This window comes from Bos mutus, chromosome 13 (assembly GCF_027580195.1).
Source record: "Bos mutus isolate GX-2022 chromosome 13, NWIPB_WYAK_1.1, whole genome shotgun sequence".
Classification (NCBI taxonomy): domain Eukaryota; kingdom Metazoa; phylum Chordata; class Mammalia; order Artiodactyla; family Bovidae; genus Bos; species Bos mutus.
The window spans coordinates 74,766,726-74,790,208 of NC_091629.1; the positions used below are offsets into that span (position 1 = coordinate 74,766,726).

The 23,483-nt window shown below is 38.0% G+C and overlaps 1 protein-coding gene across 4 annotated transcripts in view; it reads left to right on the forward strand.

The window, feature by feature from the left end:
- Nucleotides 1-23,483, forward strand: part of TASP1 (taspase 1) — a 318,253-nt gene that overhangs the window by 52,415 nt on the left and 242,355 nt on the right. For all 4 annotated transcript variants that reach the window (XR_011466633.1, XR_011466634.1, XM_070381969.1 and 1 more), the window contains exons 6-7: nucleotides 579-663; nucleotides 13,064-13,143. Coding sequence is in view for 2 of the 4 variants with exons in the window: in XM_070381969.1 (XP_070238070.1) it covers nucleotides 579-663; nucleotides 13,064-13,143 (165 nt within the window). In the remaining 2 variants the exon portion in view is untranslated. The remainder of the gene's footprint in view (nucleotides 1-578; nucleotides 664-13,063; nucleotides 13,144-23,483) is intronic.

Here is a 23,483-nt window from a genome sequence, read left to right on the forward strand (position 1 = left end):
AGCACCCTTTTCTCCCTCTCCATTTTGTTTTCCCTCCTGGAAACAAGCCTAGCCACATCAATTTCAGTCTTGTACACCTTTGGCCTCTTCTCCCTACTCTCTCCCCATTTGTAGGACTTTATTCTTTCTTGCAGGTGAGATTTAAAATTTTTGTCCATTAATTTTTCTCCCTAAAAAGAAATTTGAAGCTGTTTGTACTCAGGTGTATTCCTTAGAGGAAATTCATGGTTTTGATAATAGATGGCAAATTTCCAGTTAAATTTTTAATTCTATCCTGAAATCTATTAAAAAGGAACCTAATTTAAATTTGTGTTATTTCAAATTCAGTCTTTGCTGCTATAGCACATGATAAAATGAGAATGTATGTTTTTATATTTGTTCTGTTCTTATACCTATAGGTATTCATATATTTGATTTGCTCCTTACTGTTCATGATAAATAACAGTTTTCATTAGTATATTTATAGACAGTTTTCCAAGATATTGATACTTAAAAGTTGTCTTATTGAAACAGCCACAAAATTGAGTGGGAAACTTGAAGACTTTCTGATTTCACTTTCTGCTGATTCTATTTTATAGGAATCAAGAACCCAGTCTCAGTTGCAAACAGACTCTTGTGTGAAGGGCAGAAGGGCAAGCTCTCAGCCGGCCGAATTCCTCCCTGGTAACTGCTTTGCTCTTCTCCGTCTTCCCCCAGGACCTTGGTCTTTGGTGCATGCGGTGTTTGAAGGCTATTTTTATCCACAGAAGGCTGATGCTGTTGGTTACGCATCAGCAGTAGCTTGCCTTTGAGAGGACGACACTCTTTGTTCTGTGATCTCGAAACATTTTGTTTTGAGAGAGAGCTCCGGATGGAAGAGAATATTATGGATTAATGTGCAAAAGAGATCAGAGTTAATTTAGGTTTTGTAATTGATTGTAGAGATGCTTTTGCTGTTAATAAGTGCTTAACTGGGGTCTTTTTATTATAGGAATTTAAAAATATCTTACATGTTTGAGTCCAGAGTCTAAACTCATTTTATTGAGAAGTTTTCAGAATAAAAGTACTTAATTTTGCTCTTCTGGAGAAGCACATTGTGACACTAACATTAGTAAGATTCATCTTTTCTGCAGCATTAAAATATAATTTTCCTTAAAAAACTTTGAACTTGAATGTTGTAAAGAGCCTGCACAAACCTATCATCTAGCTCCAGTAATTAATATTTTTGCCCTTCATCTGTCTCATGTACCTGTCTCTTTCCTGTAGTATTTTAAAGCAAATCCTCACCATTGTATTTCACCCTTATATCATTCTGTAAATTTCTGTGTTTGCAAAATGTAATCACATCCTGTTAACATGCCTAATGATATATTTAATCCACTTTTTAAATTTTTTTATTTTGAACTTTTAATTTTGTATTGGAGTACAACCACTTAACAGTGTTGTGGTAGTTTCTGGTGAACAGCGAAGGGACTCAGCCGTACATACACATGTATCAGTTCTTCCCCAGAGTCCCCTCCCACCCAAGCTGCCTGATAAAATTGATCCGAGTTCCATGTCCTGTGCAGTACGTCCTTGTTGGTTATCCATTTTAAATATTGCAGTGTGCCCCTGACCATCCCAAACTCCCTAACTATCCCTTCCCCCTGGCAACCATAGTTCAGTTTCTAAGTCTGTGAGTCTCTTCTTGCTTTGTAAGTAAGTTCATTCTATCATTTCCTTTTAGATTCCTCATGGAAGGGATGTCACACCATGTTTCTCCTCCTCTGTCTGGCTGACTTCACTCAGAATGACTTTCTAGGTCCATCCATGTTGCTGCAAATGACATTATTTCACTGTTTTTAATGGCTGAGTGATATTCCATCACACACGCACCGCACATCTTCATCCATTCCTCTGTCAGTGGACATTTAGGTTGTTTCCATGCCTTAGCCATTGTAAACAGAGTTATGCATATTTTAAAAAAATCAATGTACATATTATTTTGAAACTTTCTTTTTTTCTTTAAATAGTATGTCTTAGAGATTTTTTCAACATCAGTACATATAAAATATATGTAATGTTTTATAGTTCACCTGTTGAAGTGAAATATGCATGGGCACGTAGGTTGCTCCATGTCCTGGCTGTTGTAAACAGTGCTGCAGTGAACACTGGGGTGCCTGTATCCTTTAGGCTCATCTTTTTCTCTGGATATGTGCCTAGGAGTGGGATTACCTGGTCATACGGTAGCTCTGTTTTTAGTTTTTTAGGGAACCTCCATACTGTTCTTCACGATAACGTGGATAATAATATAACAATTATGCCTCAGTACTGTCTCATACTCAACTGTCTTCAGTACCATACATGTTCAGTACGCCTGGCTGTTAAGGTTATGTTAATATCCTGTATTGGAAGTTGTGACAGTGGTACTATAGGAATCACTGTTATTTGACTTTCAAGTAATAGAAAATGATATAGTTTTGAAAAATCTTGAAATCTTTTTACCCAAATGTATTCAAGGTATCCCTATTTCCTACCAGCCAGGTTGAGAAAACAAAACATTACCAAGAGACTCGAAGCTGTGTAGATGCGATCCTTGCTAAGGGCATCCTTATCCTTCTGCTGACCCATGCTCATACCCCGACCCCATCTCTGGCCCTGCCCTAGGTAACAGCTGTCCAGAATTGAAGCTTTTCTCATTCTCATCTATTCCTTTATGGTATTAAACACATACAACAAAGGCATACCTCATTTTATTGTGCTTTACAGATACTGTATATATATATATTTTAACAGATTGAAGGTTTGTGGTAGTTGTGCTTTGAGCCATTTTCCCAACTGCATTTGGTCACTTGATGTCTCTGCGTTACATTTTGGTAATTCTCCCAATATTTCAAATGTTTTCATGATGATAGTTGTTATGGTACTCTATGATCAGTGGTGTTTAGTGTTGTTTACTATGACTTGCTGAAGGCTCAGGTGATGCTTAGCATTTTTTAGCAATATCCTGTTTTTAGATTAAGGTGTGTCCAGTATTATTGTATGCATAGTGCTATCGCAGTCTTAATAGAATACAGTGTAGTGTAAACATATGAACTGGGAAATCGGAAAATTTGTGTGACTTGCTTTATTGTGACGTTCACTTAATTGTGGTGGTCTGGAACTGAACCTGCAGTATCTCCGAGGTATGCTAGCACTCTGATTTTCTAAGTCTACACAGACACGTACATAGATGTACAAAAAAGTTCTGGAAAGAAGGTCACGAGACCGTAATTACCTCTAGGAAGCAGGAAGGAAGGAACAAGATGAGGCAGTTGTCAAAGGGGATATGTATAATATTTTTATATTTTACAAAGATGAAATATATGTGAAAAAGCAATGGTCATCTCTGTATTAAAATAATGTCAGAAGGTGATCCTATAGTTGCTTGGAATTAGTGATCTAATTTTCTCACATTGTTCTTCAGCTTTATTTTTTGTTTTCAAAATTGATTTGACCATTTTAGGCATTTTGCACTTTCATGTGAATTTTATAATTATCCTGTCAGTTTCTTTGAATAACCTGCTAGAATTTTGATTAGGTTTTTAACTTGATTCATTTTTTAAGGTCTTCTTTAACTTCTCTGAACAGTGTTTTATAATTTTCAGTGTACAGATTTTGCACAGCTTTTAACAAGTTTATACGTAAGTGTTTCTTTTTGTTGCTGTGATAAATTTCATACTTTAAAAAAGTTAAATACCAGTGTTCCTTACCAATATAGAAATATAATTGATTTCCTTATATTGATATTCTGGCTTGGAAATTTGCTAAATTCATTTGTTCTCATTTTGTTTTTATAGATTCCATGAAGTTTTCTACATAGATAGTTCTGTCTTCTGGGAATAAAAATAGTTTTATTTCCTTTTTATGTCCATTCCTTTAATTACTTTCTTTTTCCTTATTGCACTGCCTAGCACCTCCTATGCAATGTGAAATAGAAATGCGAGAGTGAACACCCTTGCTTTATTTGTAATCTTAGGGAGGGTGCATTTGTTCTTTACCCTTAGATATGACGGGCTTCCCTCATGGCTTAGATGGTAAAGCATCTGCCTGCAGTATGCGAGACACGGGTTTGATCCCTGGGTCAGGAAGATCCTCTGGAGTAAGGGGCAACCAATTCCAGTATTCTTGCCTGGATAATTCCATAGACAGAGGAGCCTGGCAGGCTACAGTCCACGGGGTTGCAAAGAGTCAGACATGACTGAATGACTAACACTTTACACACATTATGGCTGCTATAGGTTTATCATAGATGCTCTCTATCATGCTGAGAAAGTTCCCTTCTTTTCCTAATGTGCTGAGAATTTTTAATAGGAATGGGTATTGTACTTTTTCAAATACTTCTCTGTATCTATTTGTGATGCTCTTTCTTATTTAGTCAGTTAATACAGTGATTGGGTGATTTTCGACTCTTAAAGTAACAGTTGCATTCCTGGAATAAATTCCACTTGGTTACAATGTATTATCCTTTTATATGTTACTGGATCCAATTTACTAACTTTTTAAAATACTTTTTGCATCTGTGTTTATGAGAGACTTTGGTCTGTAGTTTTCCTGTAATGTCTTTGGTTTGTGTTCATTTTGCTTCCTGGATATGTAGCGATATATGTCATCAAATTTGGAAAAATTTTTGGCTGTTATTTCTTCAGATGTGTCTTTCTCGATCCCTCCTCTTCTGTCTTCTAGGATTCCAGTTACATGTATATTTGACCTCTCATAGTGGTACTGATAATTTTTTTATTTTTCCCATTAATTTTTCTCTTTGTTTCATTTTGAATAATTTCTACTGCTGTTTACTAATTATTTTTTGGCAATACCTGCTGCTGCTGCTAAGTCACTTCAGTCGTGTCCGACTCTGTGCGACCCCATAGACAGCAGCCCACTAGGCTCCCCCATCCCTGGGATTCTCCAGGGAAGAACACTGAGTGGCAATACCTAGTCACCTGTTAATCCCATCCAGTTTATTTTTCATTTCTGACATTGTAGTTTTTAATCTCCAGAAGTTTGATTTGTATCTTTAAAAAAATGTCTTCTGTGTATCTGCCTAACATGTTTAATATTTCCTGTAACTTCTTGAGCATATGAATACAATTATAGTAACTTTTAATATCTTTGTTTACTAATTCTATCATCTTTGTCATTTCTGGGTTTTCAATGGAATGATTTTTCTCATTATAGGTTACATTTTCCTGCTTCTTCATGTTTGGTAATTTTTTTATTAGATTCCACACATTGTGAGTTTTGCCTTATTTGGTGTTGGATATTTTTGTACTTCAATTCTAGGATGTGGTTAATTTATTTAGAGACAGCGTCATCCTTTCAGGCCTTGCTTTATACTTTGTTACACGAACTAGAGAAGCATTTAGCCTTGAGCTAACTTTGCTTTGCTGCTAGGCAAAACCCTTCTGAGTACTATAACAGATGTAACCAGAATGAGGTTTTATTTTTTTAGTGTGACTACTGGGAACAGGAGCTGTTCTGGCCCTATGTGAACTTGGGGATTGTTACCTTTAAAACTTGCATGTTATTCTTTCCCAGACTTTGATAATTTCCTTTTACACATACACTGAAGACAAAGCTGAAGACTGGAGGGACTCTGCAGATTTCCGGAGTCTTTTCTCTGTGTGACTCTCTTCCCTGGGTTTCTGCCCTGTGAACTCTGGCCACCTGGGCATCTCTGGATGCCCAGCTCTCTGTCTTCAACTCACAGAGACTGCAGGGTTCCTGTTCTGAGTTCCTGTTCCTGTGCCGTGGCAGGAAACTCTCCAGGCAGTAAGCGGGGCCATCATAAGGTTTATCCAGTTTGTTTCCTTTCTCTCAAGGATCACTGTCCTATGCTGCCTACTGGCTAATGTGTGAAAACTGTTTTCTGTATTTGTCTGATTTTTTTCCCCTTTGGTTCAGGCAAGAGTGTAAATGTATTCCTGTTACTCCATCTTGTCCAAAAGCAAAAATCTCTCAAATACCTGCACTGTGGAAAAAACCCAGATTCCCTGAGGATTCTTTGTGTGCGTTAGCTGCTCAGTTGTGTCTGATTCTTTGCAACCCTGTGGACTTTAGCCCACTAGGCTCCTCTCTCCATGGAATTCTCCAGGCAAGAATACTGGAGTGGGTTGCCATTTCCTCCTCCACGGCATCTTCCCTATCCAGGGATTGAACCTGGTTCTCCTACATCACAGGTAGATTTTTTACCATGTGAGCCACCAGGAAAGCCTCCTGAGTATCCTAAATAAATGAAATTAAATTTATCATGTTTTTACTTTAAGTTTGTTTACACGCAACCCTAATAAGCCTAGTTATGTAATTTCTGTAATGATAATAGTGACCCTTATGCATTCGTACACTGTGAGAGGCACTGTTTTATGTGATTCATATGCATTGTCTCATAATATCATAAAATGATTTATGAGCATAACATACATTTTGTAGATGAAGAAACTGAGTACCTTATTTGACTTGTTATACTATTAAAATTTTATGGAGTCCTTCCTTATCACATTAGAAGCAGCAGACTAGAACTCATAACAAGGCAGTAAAATTCTTTTATAATAGTAAGAAATAGCTGTTTACATCCATTTAGTTACTCATCGCTTACCATTCCTTCATTCAGCAAATATTTATTGTTTAATTCCTGTGTGTTAGATATAGGGATATAAAAACTATCAAAAGCAGATGGAAGACTTAGAAACCATGGTCTTCTGTTGTCATCTATTGAAGAGGCAGGTAACTATGGGGGCAGCAGAGCATTGGGTGTTTTCTAAGAAGTCTTCAAATAAAAAGTTCATCTCTCTGTATACCTCATTGAGGAAGACAGGGAGTATGTCTGTTTCAGCTGCATCGAAAGTTGTTAGAATTTTGTAAACTCTTATTCTTTCTTAAAAAAAAAAAAATCCCTCAGCAGAATTTTAGGAGGAATGGTATTTTTATTAGCTGATAATCTTTTATATTTTAATTTTCTGGTTATTGTCAGCATGACATGATGCATTATTTAAATTTTGGTATTTGGTCAGACTAGCTGAATATTTGATATCTTCATAAATTTGGTGGAACGGAGGAGGGGACGACAGAGGATGAGACGGCTGGATGGCATCACCGACTCAATGGACGTGAGTTTGAGTGAACTCCGGGAGTTGGTGATGGACAGGGAGGCCTGGCGTGCTGCGATTCATGGGTTAGCAAAGAGTCAGACACAACTGAGCGACTGAACTGATTATCATAAACTGTGCCATGTTTTCCCAAGTTGATTTTATTTATAAAAGTATATTTTCACTCTTTTCTCCTCCGTGATGATATGGTGTAACTTTGATAGGCCTTACCATCTAGAACAAAGGTTGTCAAACTACGGCCTATGGGACAGATCTGGTCTGCTGCCTGTTTTTGTCAGTCGCGTTTTTTGGGAACACAGCCACTCCCATTTGTGTGCATACTGCCTGTGGCTGCTTGTGCTCTGCAAAGGAGCTGTTGCATCCGAGACATCTGGGTACAAAGCCTAAATTATTTGCTGTCTGGCCCTCTAGCTGAAAAAATTTGCTAACTCCTAACCTATTATAGAATAAGTTATAATTTTTTATAAGTATAAACTTTAATAGTTTTGTTTGACTTGGCATTTTCTTTTTTCACTGTATAGTTCATTTCATTCATTTATTTATCTTGGCTGTGCTGGGTCTTCGTCGCTGTGTGTGGGTTTTCTCTAGTTGTGGCAGGCGGGATCTGCTCTCCAGTGGCCGTGCGTGGGCTCCTCGTTGTGGTGGCCTCTCACTGCGGAGCATGGGCTCTGGGCATCTGGGCTTCAGCAGCTGTGGCATGTGGGCTCAGGAGTCGTGGTGCACAGTTGAGTTGCTCCTAGGCATGTGGAATCTTCCTGGATCAAGGGTTGAACCTGTGTCCTATGCATTGGCCGGCAGGTTCTTATCCATTGTACCTCTGGGGAAGTCCAAGTTATAATTTTTGGAAATTTTGTTTCTTTTGGTGAAAAAGGGAAGGCTTGGAAAACATTGTTGCTTCATGTTTAATATGAGTTAACCTAAAATGCTCATTCAGTTCAGTTCAGTTCAGTTGCTCAATCGTGTCTGACTCTTTGCAACCCCATGGACTGCAGCATGTCAGGCCTCCCTGTCCATCACCAACTCCCGGAGTTTACCCAAATTCATGTCCACTGAGTCAGTGATGCCATCCAACCATCTCATCCTCTGTCGTCCACTTCTCCTCCTACCCTCAATCTTTCCCAAAATCAGCGTCTTTTCCAGTGAGTCAGCTCTTCGCATCAGGTGGTCAAAGTATTGGAGTTTCAGCTTCAACATCACTCCCTCCAATGAACACCCAGGACTGATCTCCTTTAGAATGGACTGGTTGGATCTCCTTGCAGTCCATGGGACTCTCAAGAGTCTTCTCCAACACCACAGTTCAAAAGCATCAATTCTTCAGCACTTAGCTTTCTTTATAGTCCAACTCTCACGTCCCATATATGACCACTGGAAAAACCATAGCCTTGACTAGATGGGCCTTTGTTGGCAAAATAATGTCTCTGCTTTTTAATATGCTGTCTAGGTTGGTCATAACTTTCCTTCCAAGTAGTAAGTGTCTTTTAATTTCATGGTTGCAATTATCATCTGCAGTGATTTTGGAGCCCAGAAAAATGAAGTCAGCCACTGTTTCCCCATCTGTTCACCATGAAGTGATGGGATGGATGCCATGATCTTCGTTTTCTGAATGTAGAGCTTTAAGCCAACCTTTTCACTCTCCTCTTTCACTTTCATCAAGAGGTTCTTTAGTTCTTCACTTTCTGCCTTAAGGGTGGTGGTATCTGCATATCTGAGGTTATTGATATTTCTTCTGGCAATCTTGATTCCAGCTTTTGCTTCCTCCAGCCCGTTAGACCCTAGGATTTTTTGAGATGCAAATTTAGTTTTTGGTACATTGTTTATTTGAAAATGCAGTTAAACTTATTGTATTTCATAAATTCATTCGGATTTTAGTACTTTTGTATGAATGTGAAAAGAATATTTAAAGACCTATAGATTAAAAGAAACATAAGAAGACCTATCAACTAATCAGAAAATAAGGATGGATTAGTTGGATTTCCCCTCAAATAAAATAGTTTAAAAGGCAAAATAACAATAATAGCACAACTTTTAGGAAAAAATCAGGGAAATGTGAACATCAATTGAATAAACTTTTGATTCCAAGGATTTATTGTTAAATTTTTTAAGGTGTCAATTTGTTATGTTGTGGTTATGTATTTTTTTTAAGTTGCTTTTTTAGAGACGTTAAAATATTTATATTTGAAGTTATGTGATGTCTGAGGTTTGCTTCAGAATGGTCTGGATGGGAGTGAAGTAAAGACGAGCAGTGTGTTAATCATTGGTGAGATAGGGTGAGGATCCTTTTGGATTCACTATAGACTATTCACTGTAATGTACGTGTTTACAAATTTTTACAATAACATTTTGAGAAGAGTTAAATCCTTGTTATTTAATATGTTCACTATTTCTTTTTCCACGTATAGCAGGTTCTCCTTTATTTGCACTTTCTGTGTTTGTAAGCTGTAAATAAGCAGTAGCCACCAAATTGATGGTCTTTCTTCAATTCTGTGTGTTTGTGGTAAACAAAGAAGTCCTAGGTAAAACAGGCAGAAATCTGTTTTGAAGTCCAAAGAAGCAGCTATCATTTTCTTCTCTGTCTCTCTTATCTAGCATAATGCATTTTAAGCAGTTTTGAGAGCTTTCTAAAGTCACTGAATTACCCATTTTTAGACTGACAATAGCGTCATGATTTTTGAAAACAGTTCCCATCCGTAGAATCCCAGGCGGCCTCGGTGCGTCTCTGTGTGTTTGGTTGTGCTGGCCCTTCAGTATCTCAGCTCGCTGACGGTCACCCGGTCAGCACTGGTCTCAGTACACTGTTGCTTTTGTTGCGTAACACTTTAGACTTGCTTTAGTGTAAATTAAGGAGAGCATAACACAAGGACAGTGCTGTCCTTTAGAGAATTTTGACACCCTCATTTATTATTTTGTTGAGTATCTTGCAGTTGTTTGTTTATGATTAGTGTGTTCTAGGCGTTGTTCTGAGTGGCTATGTGGATATCAATGAAAAACAAAGATCCCTGCTCTAATGAAGCTTACAGTTTATTTGAGGGAGACATGTAAACAACAGAGATAATATGTAAGCTGTACAGTGTCTGGGCTTCCCTGGTGGCTCAGATGGTAAAGAATTCACCTGCAATGCAGGAGACCTGGGTTCGATGCCTGGGTTGGTTCATGGAGTCACAAAGAGTCAGACACAACTGAGCTACTGAGCACACACACACACACACAGTGTATAGTATGTCATAAGGTGGAAAAAATGTAAAAAGGGCAGAATGAGAGAGATTAAGAGTACTGGGTAGAGGAGTGTAGAGTGTTGAGTAGTTTTAAAGTATTGAGTTTCAGGCCTCATCAAGGAGATATGTTTAAACAGATGGAGAAATTTGCCATTTGGGAAAGAAGGAAGACCCTGACTGGGCACAGTCAGGGCCAAGGCCCTGAGACCAGAGCTCCCTTGACATGTTTGTGTTTTTACGGGACGCTGGAGTAGCCTTACCAGGAGGTGGGGGAGATGAGGGGAGGAAGGGGAGAGAGGACTGGATCACGTGAGCGCCTGGAAATTCTGCCAAAGGCTCCAGTTTGCAGGCTAGTGTCGTCACAAGGGGCTTCTCAGGATTTTGAGAAGAGGAGTGTCATTACCTGACTTGCATTTCCCAAGGATATCAGTGGCTAGTGTGTTGAGATGGGACCAAGGCAGGGAACCGAGCAAGGCAAGCACGAGAGTGAGGGGCTGTTGCAGCAATCCAGGAGAGCGACGGAGGCAGCTCAGACCCAGGTGGTGCAGGGGAGTGGTGAGAATTGGCCAGATTCTGAGTGTTTTAACAAGGTGGAGTCAGTGGGTTTCCTAGTGAATTGAGATGAAACTTCTATGAAAGCTTTCTCCTTGGCGAATCATGAATATTTGGGAAAAATTTGAGTTGGTGCTGCAGTTAGTGTTCTGGGAAGTGATTTTTTGCTTTTATAGGATGTGCTCAGCTGCTTCAGTTTGTCTGACTTTGAAACCCCATGGACTGTAGCCCACCAGTCTTCTCTGTCCGTGGGATTTTCCAGGCAAGAATACTGCAGTGGGTCGCCATTTTCTCCTCCAGAGAATCTTCCCAACACAGAGATCAAACCCACATCTCTTGTATCTCCTGAATTGCTGGCGGATTCCTTACCACTAGCGCCACCTGGGAAGCCCTTTTGATTGTATAGTTTTTAACCAAGCTCACATAATTTTATAGTGTTTTAAAATGATTTTAAAAGCAGTTATATGCCATTTTTTTGTGATGTTGCACTACTGGACATGTAATTTTGGATAGTAAGGAAAGTCAGGTATTCAGAAGCATCCATGATGCTCACTTTCTTGGTAAATATTATAAAATGCCTAACATTTAAAAACTTGCATTGCAGACAGTGGCAAACTGATTTCATTTAGAATCAAATCTATGAATGATTGAGAAATGAAAAATAACACTAAGCATATTTTATAAAATGCTTTTGATCCCAGATACTGGGATCGAGCTCCAAATGACCAGTGGGTGTGCTGAGGATATTAGATTCAGCTCCAAACTTCTGTCTTGATCATTTTATGCACTACTTCAGCATCTCCTTTACATTTTCACGTGAGTAGAAGTTATTTCTTATATCAAAGTCTTTTTGGAGCAGGAGAAAGTGCTACAAATGCCATCAGGATAGTTCAACTTGCATCCAAGTTCCTACTTGAATTATTCTTCCGTTTTCCTTTATGTGACAGCTTTTCTTGGCTGTTTCTTTGCAGTGGTCTTCATTTGATACAAGAATAGGAGAGCTGTTTTCTATTTTTGGAGTCCTTTAGAATTTTTTAAAAAAATGCAAGTTTGAAGAGGTGAAGTTGTTTATTCTTGTGGACTCTCTCCCTCCTCTTTTTTTTTTCTTTTTAAAAGCTCCCTCAGCTCCAAGCTCTGTATATATTGGAAAAGTTATTGAGCCTAACAATGTAGTTTCTCTTTGGAACTGTTTGAATATATTTCTAAGTATCTACTTTGACTTTCTTCTGATCTGTCATTGATCTTATTAACAATCAAATCTAAAGACTTCAATATGTATTACTTTGAGTTTTTATTGTTGGATGATTAGAGGAATAGAAACAAAAAATGGGGAGCAGGAAACTAATGAGTAGGCTCTAGTTCAAGGAATCCATTACTGGCTGGCTGAGATCTTTAAGAAGTTGGCTGTGGAAGGAGATGAAGTGATTGATTATTATGGTAACTGCTTGCTATTACTGTGTTAGGGAATGGAGTGGTTAATTATCCTGCATGCTATTTGAAATCTTTGAAAGAAGTCTTTTACAGTTAGCTAACAGTATCCTTTTATTCACTTTCTGTTATGTTAAAACCTGCAGTTGGGGATTAAAAAATGACCTCTGGGGCACACCACACTACCTTACCACAGTGAAAATATGGTTCTGAATCATATATGTGTGTGTGTGTGTGTGTGTATTGCATCGAGGCTTAGAAATGTAAGTGCATATCATTGTGTTTGGGCATCTCCGGATGTACCCCACTCATTTTGGATAGATCCAGCTGTTATGCTAGGCAAGAATACCAACTCTGAAGACACTTGCTTAAGCTTTAACTCTTAACATGATTAAAATAGTTCTTGTACAAAAACTGAGAACCACTTTGATCCAAGATAAATCTTTATATTTTCCATTGGGAAATCAACTATTTTTACTTCTTATGTTGCATTTTACCAATTTTTACTTATTAGTTATTGCAAATGATATCATACCATTTACTGTTTCCAACTGTAAAATGTCTAACTTGGGGAAAAATTAAATGAATTCTTTTGGTATATAGCTATTTTGAGGTATTGCAAAATTTTTAGTTGTCTTATTGCTTATCTTACTTTATTATATATGTATATAAATATATGTATACAAATAAATATATTTATTTATTGCCTATATACATGTAGGAGAAGATGACACTGAATTTTTAAAAGAATAATCTTTCTGTTGTTAGCTTTTTAGTTGGAGAAGGAGCCTACAGATGGGCAGTAGATCATGGAATACCCTCTTGCCCTCCTAGCATCATGACCACAAGTGAGTAAAAACTTTTCAAAATTAAGCTGTATTAGCATATATACCTGAAAGTGTTACATTGCTTTTGATCCATGTAGCACCTGTATTTAAGGAAGAAAGCTTGTATATTGAAATATTTTAGTTAAAAGATACGTAGAAAGTTGGTTGATGTTCAGTCAACTTTATCTTCCTGAGGGCCCCCCACTCCTGCTCTCTCATGCTTTTATAGAAGTATTGTTAAAGGATCCTTTGTAGGCTACTTAAAATAATTACTGACAGTCAAACCATAATACCACCCACTTAAAGAGAGAGAAGAAAACATAGGTCAACATTTACCAATCCTTGAGCCGAAGAAGGCCTATCTAGGTACCAAGTGTAGGAGAAGGAAAAACAAAAAAACAGGAAAAAGGTCAAAGGTCATAAATAGATAATACAACAATTAATAGGGACATTTAAATTAAGATGAGTACATGATAAATCTTACTTGTTAAATCCCTCTTACTTGGTGAAGGAGTTAAAAAATATATTACTGCTGGTAAGTGTGTGGTCAGATGAACATAATACATTGTAGGTACAAATGTAGATTGGCAGAAATTTGGGAGGATGTTGTTGAGTAATATAAATCCAAAGCCTTAAACCCATTCTGCTTCTCTGAACTTGTTATTGGAGATATAGACAAATTTATGTAGAAGGGTGCTCAGTGACCATTATTAAAAATGTAAAAAAAATTCAATTATGTATAAAATAAACTACAAGGATATATTGTACTACACAGGGAATATAGCTAATAACTATAAGTAGAATGTAAGCTTTAAAAATTGTGAATCACTGTACTGTACATCTGCTACTTATATCATATTGTACATCAACTATACTTCAATTAAGAAAAAGAGAAAGAAAAACATTAACAATTATAAAAAATTTTGAGAAACTCTTATATCCAACCCAGAAGAATGTAAGTAAATAAACCGTCACATATTCTTATAATAAAATGTTATGAAGTAACTAGAAATTGTTATAAAGACATGATTAAATCTAATAATGACTTTAAAAAGTAAAAAATGGATATAAATATCTATATTTGTGTGTTTCATATGTCTATCTTGAGAAAGAAGTCATGACTGCATATTTATCATAAAACAAAGAAATTGTTTAAAAACATAGACAAAAAAAAAATTTATTAAGTAATCTATGCTGCTGCTGCTAAGTCACTTCAGTTGTGTCCGACTCTGTGCGACCCCATAGACAGCAGCCCACCAGGCTCCCCCATCCCTGGGATTCTCCAGGCAAGAACACTAGAGTGGGTTGCCATTTCCTTCTCCGATGCGTGAAAGTGAAAAGTGAAAGTGAAGTTGCTCAGTCGTGTCCGACTCATAGTGACCCCATGGACTGTAGCCCACCAGGCTTCTCTGTCCATGGGATTTTCCGGGCAAGAGTATTGGAGTGGGGTGCCATTGCCTTCTCCAAGTAATCTATGAGTATAATTTAAATAATCAAATGGAAAAATGAGGACTCATTGGCTCCAAGGAAACCAAGTTGTAGAAAAAAGAGATAATTATCTATCACAGCAAGTGTTTAGCAAGGACCAGCTGTTAGTAACATATTCACAAAATGAGTTTAATATCACTGAAAGTTGGACTGGCGAGAGGCAGGCGGGAGAAGTGTGTGTGCAGGGAGGCAGGGAGGATGAGACCTCTGTGTTCTCACAGTCCCTGTCACTAATTCTGCTTTAAGCTGTCCCCAGTGGATCTTGGGGTAGAGCCGCTGTGCCAGTTGGTTTTGTTTTTCCCTGGACACAGGCCCCTTGGCAACCTGGCTCTGCCTGGGTGCTGCCCCTAGGCCTGCTGTGCAGCTGTCCTCTGCTCCTCACTGCTTTGTCACTCTGGAGTTGCCTTTTCCTCTCTCCAGTATCAATGTGGCTGCTTCCTGAATGGAATGTGTGGGTTTTTTTTTTTTTCCTTGTTTTACTCCCACATTTGGTATATGTAAGATGGGAAATCACTTACACTTAGGTTTCTGAAGAAATTGCTCCATCTTCTAACTTCCAGTCTTGCTAATATGCAGTCCATTGGCATTTTGGTTCCCAGTTCTTTGTGGTGTATTTTTCCTCTTTCAAAGGAAGTTCTTTATTCTATGTTCTTATTACGACAATGATACTTTGGGATAAGTCTGTTTTTCTATTTATGATTACTGAGTCCACTTTTGGCCTTTCCATCTGGAAATCCATCTGTTTCTGTTTGGAGAGATTTTTTGTAGAAGATCTTGTGATAACGGTCTCCACCTACTTCTCTATATTTTTCTAATATCTATGAATTAGAGGTTGGATCTTGTGCTCTAATCCTATGTATCCTTTTCAACAGTTACTTTTTTTTCCTCCTTTTAAAAATCTCTTTTATCCTATTGTCTGGGAAGTTTCTTCAATTTTATCTTCCAAATCTTCTACTTCTAATGAATTTGTAATTTTGATTTTAGTATTTTTCAGCTTTACTGATGGCTCAGCAGGTAAAGACTCCCAAGATGCAGGAGCTGTGGGTTTGATCCCTGGGTCGGGAAGATCCCTTGGAGGAGAGATAGAAACCTACTCCAGTACTCTTGTCTGGAAAATCCCATGGCTTTACAGAGGAGCCTGGTGGGCTCCAATCCATGGATCTATGATTAATACTTTTAAAACATGATCCTTGTTCTTGTTTCATGAACTCAGCATTTTTGCTTTCTCTCTTGGGATATTATGGTTTAAAACGTGCTCTTATCTGCTATTTCTGCTTCCTCTGTCTTTGTGTTTGTGTGTTTTGGACACTAATACATGTTTGCTAATTTCCTCAGCTATCTAGTGGCCCTCTGCCGTTTCATATTCCCGAGTGAGGCACCTAAAGGCCTGTTGGCAGCTTTGTGTGAGAGGGCAGGTCTGTTTGACCTCAAGAGAGGAGGCGTGGTAATTTCTCTATGCAGTTTTTCTCCTGGGTTAGGGAGAGACATCTTCCCACCTCTGGGAGGGCGGTATCCCGTATTTGGGTATAGCACATGGGAAGGGCTGGAGGTGTTCCTTTGCCTTCCTCAGACTTTTACGTCAAAGTCTGTTTTTTTAGGTAGAGTCCGTGCCTGCTCCCAGCTGTGCTCCATGTCAGCTAAATTGGGGCCCGTCTGGTTCAGTCTCTCCAGGAGGTAGCTTCATGTTTTCTGCAAGTGCAAGGAAAGGATCTGGGCATCTCCATCTGCCTGTTCTCCTGGTTTTAGTCCCGACCTGGCTTTCAGACACACCAGGTGCCTTCTGTTTCAAGTTCTCTTGATGTTTCTTTGGCAGAAATTAGTTTAGTTTGGCCGAGATTAGTTTGATTTGTGATGTCCTGGCTAGTGGGCATTGGGGTTCATCATCTTCTGCTCGATTAGTTACTTGCTTTCTATTTTCTAAAACTGCTGATATCACTCTTCTCTTATACTCACCCCTTGTGTATGCCAGTCTTCCTCCCCACTTACATTTCTTTCTGGTAAATTTTTAGTAGGGCATGGGGATGAATTCATGCATTCAGTCTGCCAATTTTACTTCAGAACATTTATATAAAAACATATTATAAAATAGTACTAGATTTTTGCAAGATGGCAAAATTATTTTTGACTATATATTAGTATTTTATACTTGGAATAAGAAAAACATAAGGTATCATAGGTTTTTTTTTTTTTTTTTTTAATGACATATACCCAATCAACAAGAAATCTCTGAATAAATAAGGTGTTTGAAAGTTAAGTGATATATTCATTTTTTGTTTTGGCAAAAAAGAATGGTTTTGACTTACAAATTTAAAAGGAGAAGAAGCTATAACTATTATTTAGATTAAAGAAATTTTAAATACCATCCGATATTCAGCCATTTGTTTAATCCTCAGTATAAATAAAATGGTGTTTTGGTGCTGTTTAATGATAATGCTTTATACTTGATTACCTTTAGGGGGCATAATTTGTAGGTTTTTATTCTCCTTCAACTTTCAGAATGTCTTTCTAAGGTTTATCCTAAATTTCTTACACATTTTCACATATAATTACTTATTTCATTCCTGTATGTAGATTTGAATTTCTTTCTGGCATCATTTCCTTTAGCTTGGAATGCAAAAACTTTTCTGGTAATTGTGGTAGATGTGGTAGTGAAAAATTTTCTCAGCTTTCATTATCTGGGGGAAAAAAAGTCCTTAGTTTCCTTTTGCTTTGAAAAGATATTTTTTGTTGGATATAGACTTCTAGGTTGGCAGGTTTTTGTTTTTTTTTTTTTCTTTTAGCACTTTCAAAAAATTGTGTTAAAATATTCATAATGTAAAATTTACCATTTTAACAGTTTTTAAGTGTGTGACTCAGTGGTATTAAGTACATTCACAGTGTTGATTAACTATTACCGTTGTCCATTCCTATTGTCTCCTTAACTCAGACAGAAACTCTGTATCTAGTAAACAGTGATTACCCACCACGCCTCTTCCCTGCCCCTGGCAACCTCTCTTCTGCTTACTTTGTCTATGAGTTTGCCTATTCTAGGTTCCTTCTCTAAATGGAATCACATAATATTTGTCCTTTTGTGTCTGGATTATTTCCTTAGTATGTTTCCAAAGTTCATCTATATTGTAGATGATATATCTATATATATCAGGATTTCCTTCTTCAGATCAGTCTCTCAGTCGTGTCCGACTCTTTGCGACCCCATGAATCGCAGCACCAACTCCCGGAGTTCACTGAGACTCACGTCCATCGAGTCAGTGATGCCATCCAGCCATCTCATCCTCTGTCGTCCCCTTCTCCTCCTGCCCCCAATCCCTCCCAGCATCAGAGTCTTTTCCAATGAGTCAACTCTTCGCATGAGGTGGCCAAAGTACTGGAGCTTCAGCTTTAGCATCATTCCTTCCAAAGAACACCCAGGGCTGATCTCCTTCAGAATGGACTGGTTGGATCTCCTTGCAGTCCAAGGGACTCTCAAGAGTCTTCTCCAAGACCACAGTTCAAAAGCATCAATTCTCCAGCGCTCAGCTTTCTTCACAGTCCAACTCTCACATCCATACATGACTACTGGAAAAACCATAGCCTTGACTAGATGAATAATGTTCCATTGTATCCTTTGAACACTTTTTAAAGATGTTATTCCATTATCTTCTGGATTCCATTGTTTCTGTTAGGAAGTCAGACATGATTGTTATTGCTTTCCTCTGTATAATGTGTCTTCTTTTTCTTTGATTGTTTTTAAGAATTGTTTTTTTTATTTGTTTTTGCCAAAGTGTGGTTTTCTTTGTGCTGGTTTTGTTGCGGATCCAGTTTTTAAACAGTTACTCTCCCTCATATTCTTGCTCTCCCTCTTCTGTTTCTAGGACTTGCATTTCACCTATAGTAAACATTTGACACTTTCATGTATTATTCAAGCTCTAATTTTTTTCCCAGTGTTTGTTCTCTGCTTTCTGTGATAATCAAGATTCCCATAGAAACAGAACCAGTATCTATCTATCTATGAGATATTATAAAGAATTGGCTCATGTAGTTGTGGAAGTTGACAAGTCCCAAGATCTGCAGGATCAGACACCATGCTAGAGACCAGGAGAGTCAATGGAGTGATTTCAATCTAAGTTCAAAGGCTTGAAAACCAGGTCAGCTGGACTGTGTAGTTTCAGTGTGAAGGCTGGCATGCTCAAAAGCAGGAAGAGCTAATGTTTCAGTTCAAGTCTGAAGGTAGGAAAAAGTTGACATTCTAGTTCAAAGGCAGTCAGGCAAGAAGATTTCTCTCTTACTCAGGGGAGAGTCTCTGCCTTTTTGTTCTGTTAAGGCACTGAGCTGATTAAATGAGGTCTACCAGTTTAGGGAGGGCAGTCTGCTTTACTCTATCAACTTCAGTGTAAATCTCATCCTCAGCAAGCACACACTCACAGACACGCCTGGAATAGTGTTTGACCAGTATCTGGGCACTCTGGCTCAGTCACTTTGACAAATAAAACTAACCATCACACTTCTTCTATTTGTGGTTTCTGTTGAATTGTCTTCAAGCTTGTTTATCTTTCCTCCTGCAGTATCTAATTTGATATTAATCTTTTGTTATGATTTAAAAAAGCAAGCACAAGATGTTGTGTTTTTCAGTTTTAAAGTTTTCCTTAAAAAAAAAAGGAAACAGCTTTCATCTCTGTCTTGAAATTTCCCATATCTTCAACCCACTGTATCCATTGTTGACATATTTATCATTGTTATTAATAACAATGTTTTAATTGTTTGAAATATTTGGTAATTCTGAAATCTGGGTAATCTGTAGGTCAGTTTCAATTGATATTTTTTTTTTTTTTTGTGACCTTGGTCACAAATTTTCCATTTAGTTGCATGTCTTAAACTTTTTTTTTTTTAATTACAATTTGAGCATGTCGATGATACATTTTAGAAACTATGATTTATCTTCCTTTGAATGATGTTGAACTTGTTCTAGTATGTAATTAAATTATTTGCAAATCACCTTGATATTGTCACAGCCTCGTTTCAGGCTTTGTTAAAGTGAGTCTGTTTCAATTTTGTTCTTAATCCTAGAGTTGTCCCTTAGTACCAGCTGTGGTCTTTATTCCTAAGATATGGTCTTTCTGGGGTTTACACTGGAAAGTCTCAAACTTTGTCTCTCATACAGTGGGTATTTACTAAAACATCTGTCCACTTTTCAGCCATTATTTTCCTCAGTGAACTATTTTTTTTTTGACTTGACTGCACCAGGTCTTCACTGTGGCATGTGGGCACCAGGTCTTCACTGTGGCATGTGGGCTCTTCTGCTGCCGCCCGCAGGATCCTCGTTGTGGCGTGTGAGGTCTAGTCCCTTGACCAGGCGGCAAACCTGGGCCCCTGCATTGGGAGTGCAGAGTCTTACCAGCTGGACCATCAGGGAAGTCCCTTCTCTGTGGACTTCATGGAATCTTGCATCTTGTATGAACAGTTAAGCTCTCATTCAAGATTTGAGGGGACTTTCACATAGATTTGGGGCTTCCGTGGTGGCTCTGTTACAGTGCAGGAGACCAGGGTTCAGTCCCTGGGTCGGGAAGATCCTTTAGAGAAGGGAGTGGCTGCCCACTCATGTATGCTTGCCTGGAGAACTCCATGGACAGAGGAGCCTGCCGTGCTATGGTCCGTGGGGTCGCAGAGAGTCAGACACGACTGAGGGACTGACACATACATAGATTTTGGGCTTCCTTTTGTAGGTTTCTCCTTTGCAGGATTCCTCCCTCCCTTCCAGTGACTTCAGTAGCCCCACACTCCTTCATTTCTGACCTGTAAGACTGTGGTTTTCTACCTGAGCTCTATTTTCTGTGCGTCTCACAGAGTAGGGAGTGCCTCGTGGGGAAAGCTATTTGAATGTGGATCTCACCCAGTGTGTTTCTTTTCTCTCAGTGGTTGAATCCTCTCCTATTTTTGTCAGCTTTTGATCACTTGCCTTCAAATAGGTGTGTGTGTGTGTGTTTAAATTTAAAAATTCTGTCCAGAGTTTATAACAGTTGATCTGTGGGTTAATCTGATATAAGCTGTATGTTTTGTAAATATGTGAAAATCGCTCAGTCATGTCTGACTCTTTGCGACCCCATGAACTATATAGTCCATGGAATTCTCTGGGCCAGAATACTGGAGTGGGTAGCCTTTCTCTTCTCCAGGGCATCTTCCTGACCCAGGAATCGAACCGGGGTCTCCTGCATTGCAGGCGGATTCTTTACCAACTGGGCTATCAGGGAAGCCCTATAATAATAAAATAATATAAATAAATGTATCTAAACATTGTATTATTACTTTTTAATTGCATGGCATAGGAATATGTTGTGTTCTCAAATATTGGAGCATTCTCCGTAAACCTGGTCTTCCTTTATACTTCCATTCCCATTTGCCGTCTCCTGCCCAATCTGATAAGCACAGTTACCTCTTTGATTTGCTTTTCTCTGTTCCAACAGAAGTATTGAAATGTGTAGTAGTATTCTTTTTATAAGTAGATAAATGGTATCATACTGCAGTATCCTTAGTTTTTAGGTAAATAGTGGTATAATATGATTTTCAAAAATATCTTTTTGTCAGTCAGCAAGAAGTATTTTGAAATCTGTCCATGTTGATATATAGAGAGATGAATTAACTTTAAACTGCTGAATAGCATTTTACCAATTTATTTAGTTTCTTTATTGATAGGCATTCAGGTTGTTTCTAGTTTTTGCCATTAACATTGATGATTTCATGAATATTCTTGTACACATCACTTAATATATGTTTTATTGTGCTAAATAGTTGGAAGTAGACTTACTGACTCATACAGGATGTGGATTTACCATTTTGCTGGCTATTGCCAGATTCTTAAGTGGTTTACTGTGTACTTTTGAGGAATCTGGCCGTTTACAGTTGGTGCCTTTGATGACCACATAGTAGCTCATACTATGACCACATACTTTGCAGGCCTTTATGATCAGGGGCGAGTTATCTCCTAGAAACTTTTCTCATGGAGATGTTGTGATTCCTTGAAATAATGTATATTGTAAAGAATTTCTACTCCAATTTCTGGTCCATAGAAATGCTCAAATGTTGACTCTTAATATCACCCTCACCATATGCTGGATATGAAGATGATCGTGGTGATGTGGTTTCACCAGAATTGAATAGGCTTAGCTCTGTAGCACTGACTGATACGATGATTTTAGTGATTGATCGTATCTGGAGTTAGGTGTAACCATTAGAGCAGTGGTTTTCAGCTCTGACTGCACATCAGTCACTGGGGAGCTTTGAAATATCCTGAAGCCCTGGCTGCACTCAAAATCAATTAAAACAGCAGCTTTTAGACGGGACCCAGGCATCTGCCGTTTTTAAAGTTTTGGAGGTAATTTCAGTGCATTCGGTTTTCAGAATGTCTGGGATGGAATATGTACATTCTTTTGAATTCTTATAGAAAGTTCATTAAGGTTGAAGTTGAAAGGGATGTGATTTTGTTTTCCTTTGGTAAAAGACAACCTTAGTTTGTGCTACAAAGTTGCTACCATCTGTTCCTTAATTTTCAGCTATTTTTTGCTTTGATAGGTCCTGTGGTACATCTTTAAATTAAGTAAAGAGTAGATTAAGGACATCCTATTCTATCAGTTTATGGGCATGATTCTGCCACAAAGAATCCCGTTTTCTTCTTTTCTATGGCTAGGTTGTGTTCTTATATTTCAGTAGTTTTTCTGTCTCTGTTTAGGATACTTTGGAAGATAACATGATATTAACATTTATTCTGTAATTGCAGTTTTAGCATAGATATATCAACACTTAATTTCATATGGCTAGTTAATATGGCCAGTTTCAAATTTTTTATTTTGAAGTACTTATAAATTCACATGCAATCCTAAGAAATAATACAGAGAAATTCCATGTACCTTTTGCCCAGTTTCCTCCCATGGGAACATCTGGCCAAACTGATAGTATAATATCGCATTCAAGATATTGACAGTCAAGATACACAGCACTTCCATCACCACAGGGATCACGCATGTCGCTCTTTTATAGTCTCACCCACTCACCTCCCACCTTCATCCTTTGCTTGACACCTGGCAGTTACTAATCTTTCTCCATTTGTATAATTTTGTCATTTCAAGAATGTTATATAAATGGTGTCCTACAGGATATGAGTTTTTGGAAACTGGCTTTTTTATCACTTAGTGTAATTTTCTTGCAATCCATCCAGGTGATTGTGCCTATCAATAGCTTGTACCGTCTGAATTGCTGAACAGAGGATGTACCACTGTTTGTTTCATCCTGTATCTACTGAAAGGCATTTGGGTGTTTCCAGTTCGGGGCTATTGTAAATAATGCTGTTATAAATAAAAATTCACGTACATTTTTTCGTAAATCTTCTTTTAAATTTTGGTAAAATACACAATGTAAAATTTACCATCTTAAACATTTTTAATGGTACATTTCAGTGGCTTTAATTACATTTACACTGTACAACTGTGACTACCATCTGTCTACAAAATGCTTTTCATCTGAAAAACTGAAACTCTGTTTTCATTAAATGCTAACTCCTCCCTCGTGTCCTTCCCCCTGGCCCTTGGCAGCCAACTTTCTGAGTTCTGTCCCTATGAATTTGACTACTCTAGGTACCTTTTATAAGTGGAATTATACACTTTTCGTTGTGTGACAGGCCTATTTCACTTACATCATGTCCTCAAGGTTCAGCCATGTTGTAGCACATGTCAGAATTTCTTTTTAAGGCTGAATAATATGCTGTTTTATGTATACATTACATTTTGTATATCCATTTATACACTGACTGGGTTGAAGCAACTTGGGTTGCTTCTGGTGTTTGGCTATTATGCATAATTGCTGCTGTGAACAGAGGTGTATAAATATCTGCTTTCGATTCTTTTGGG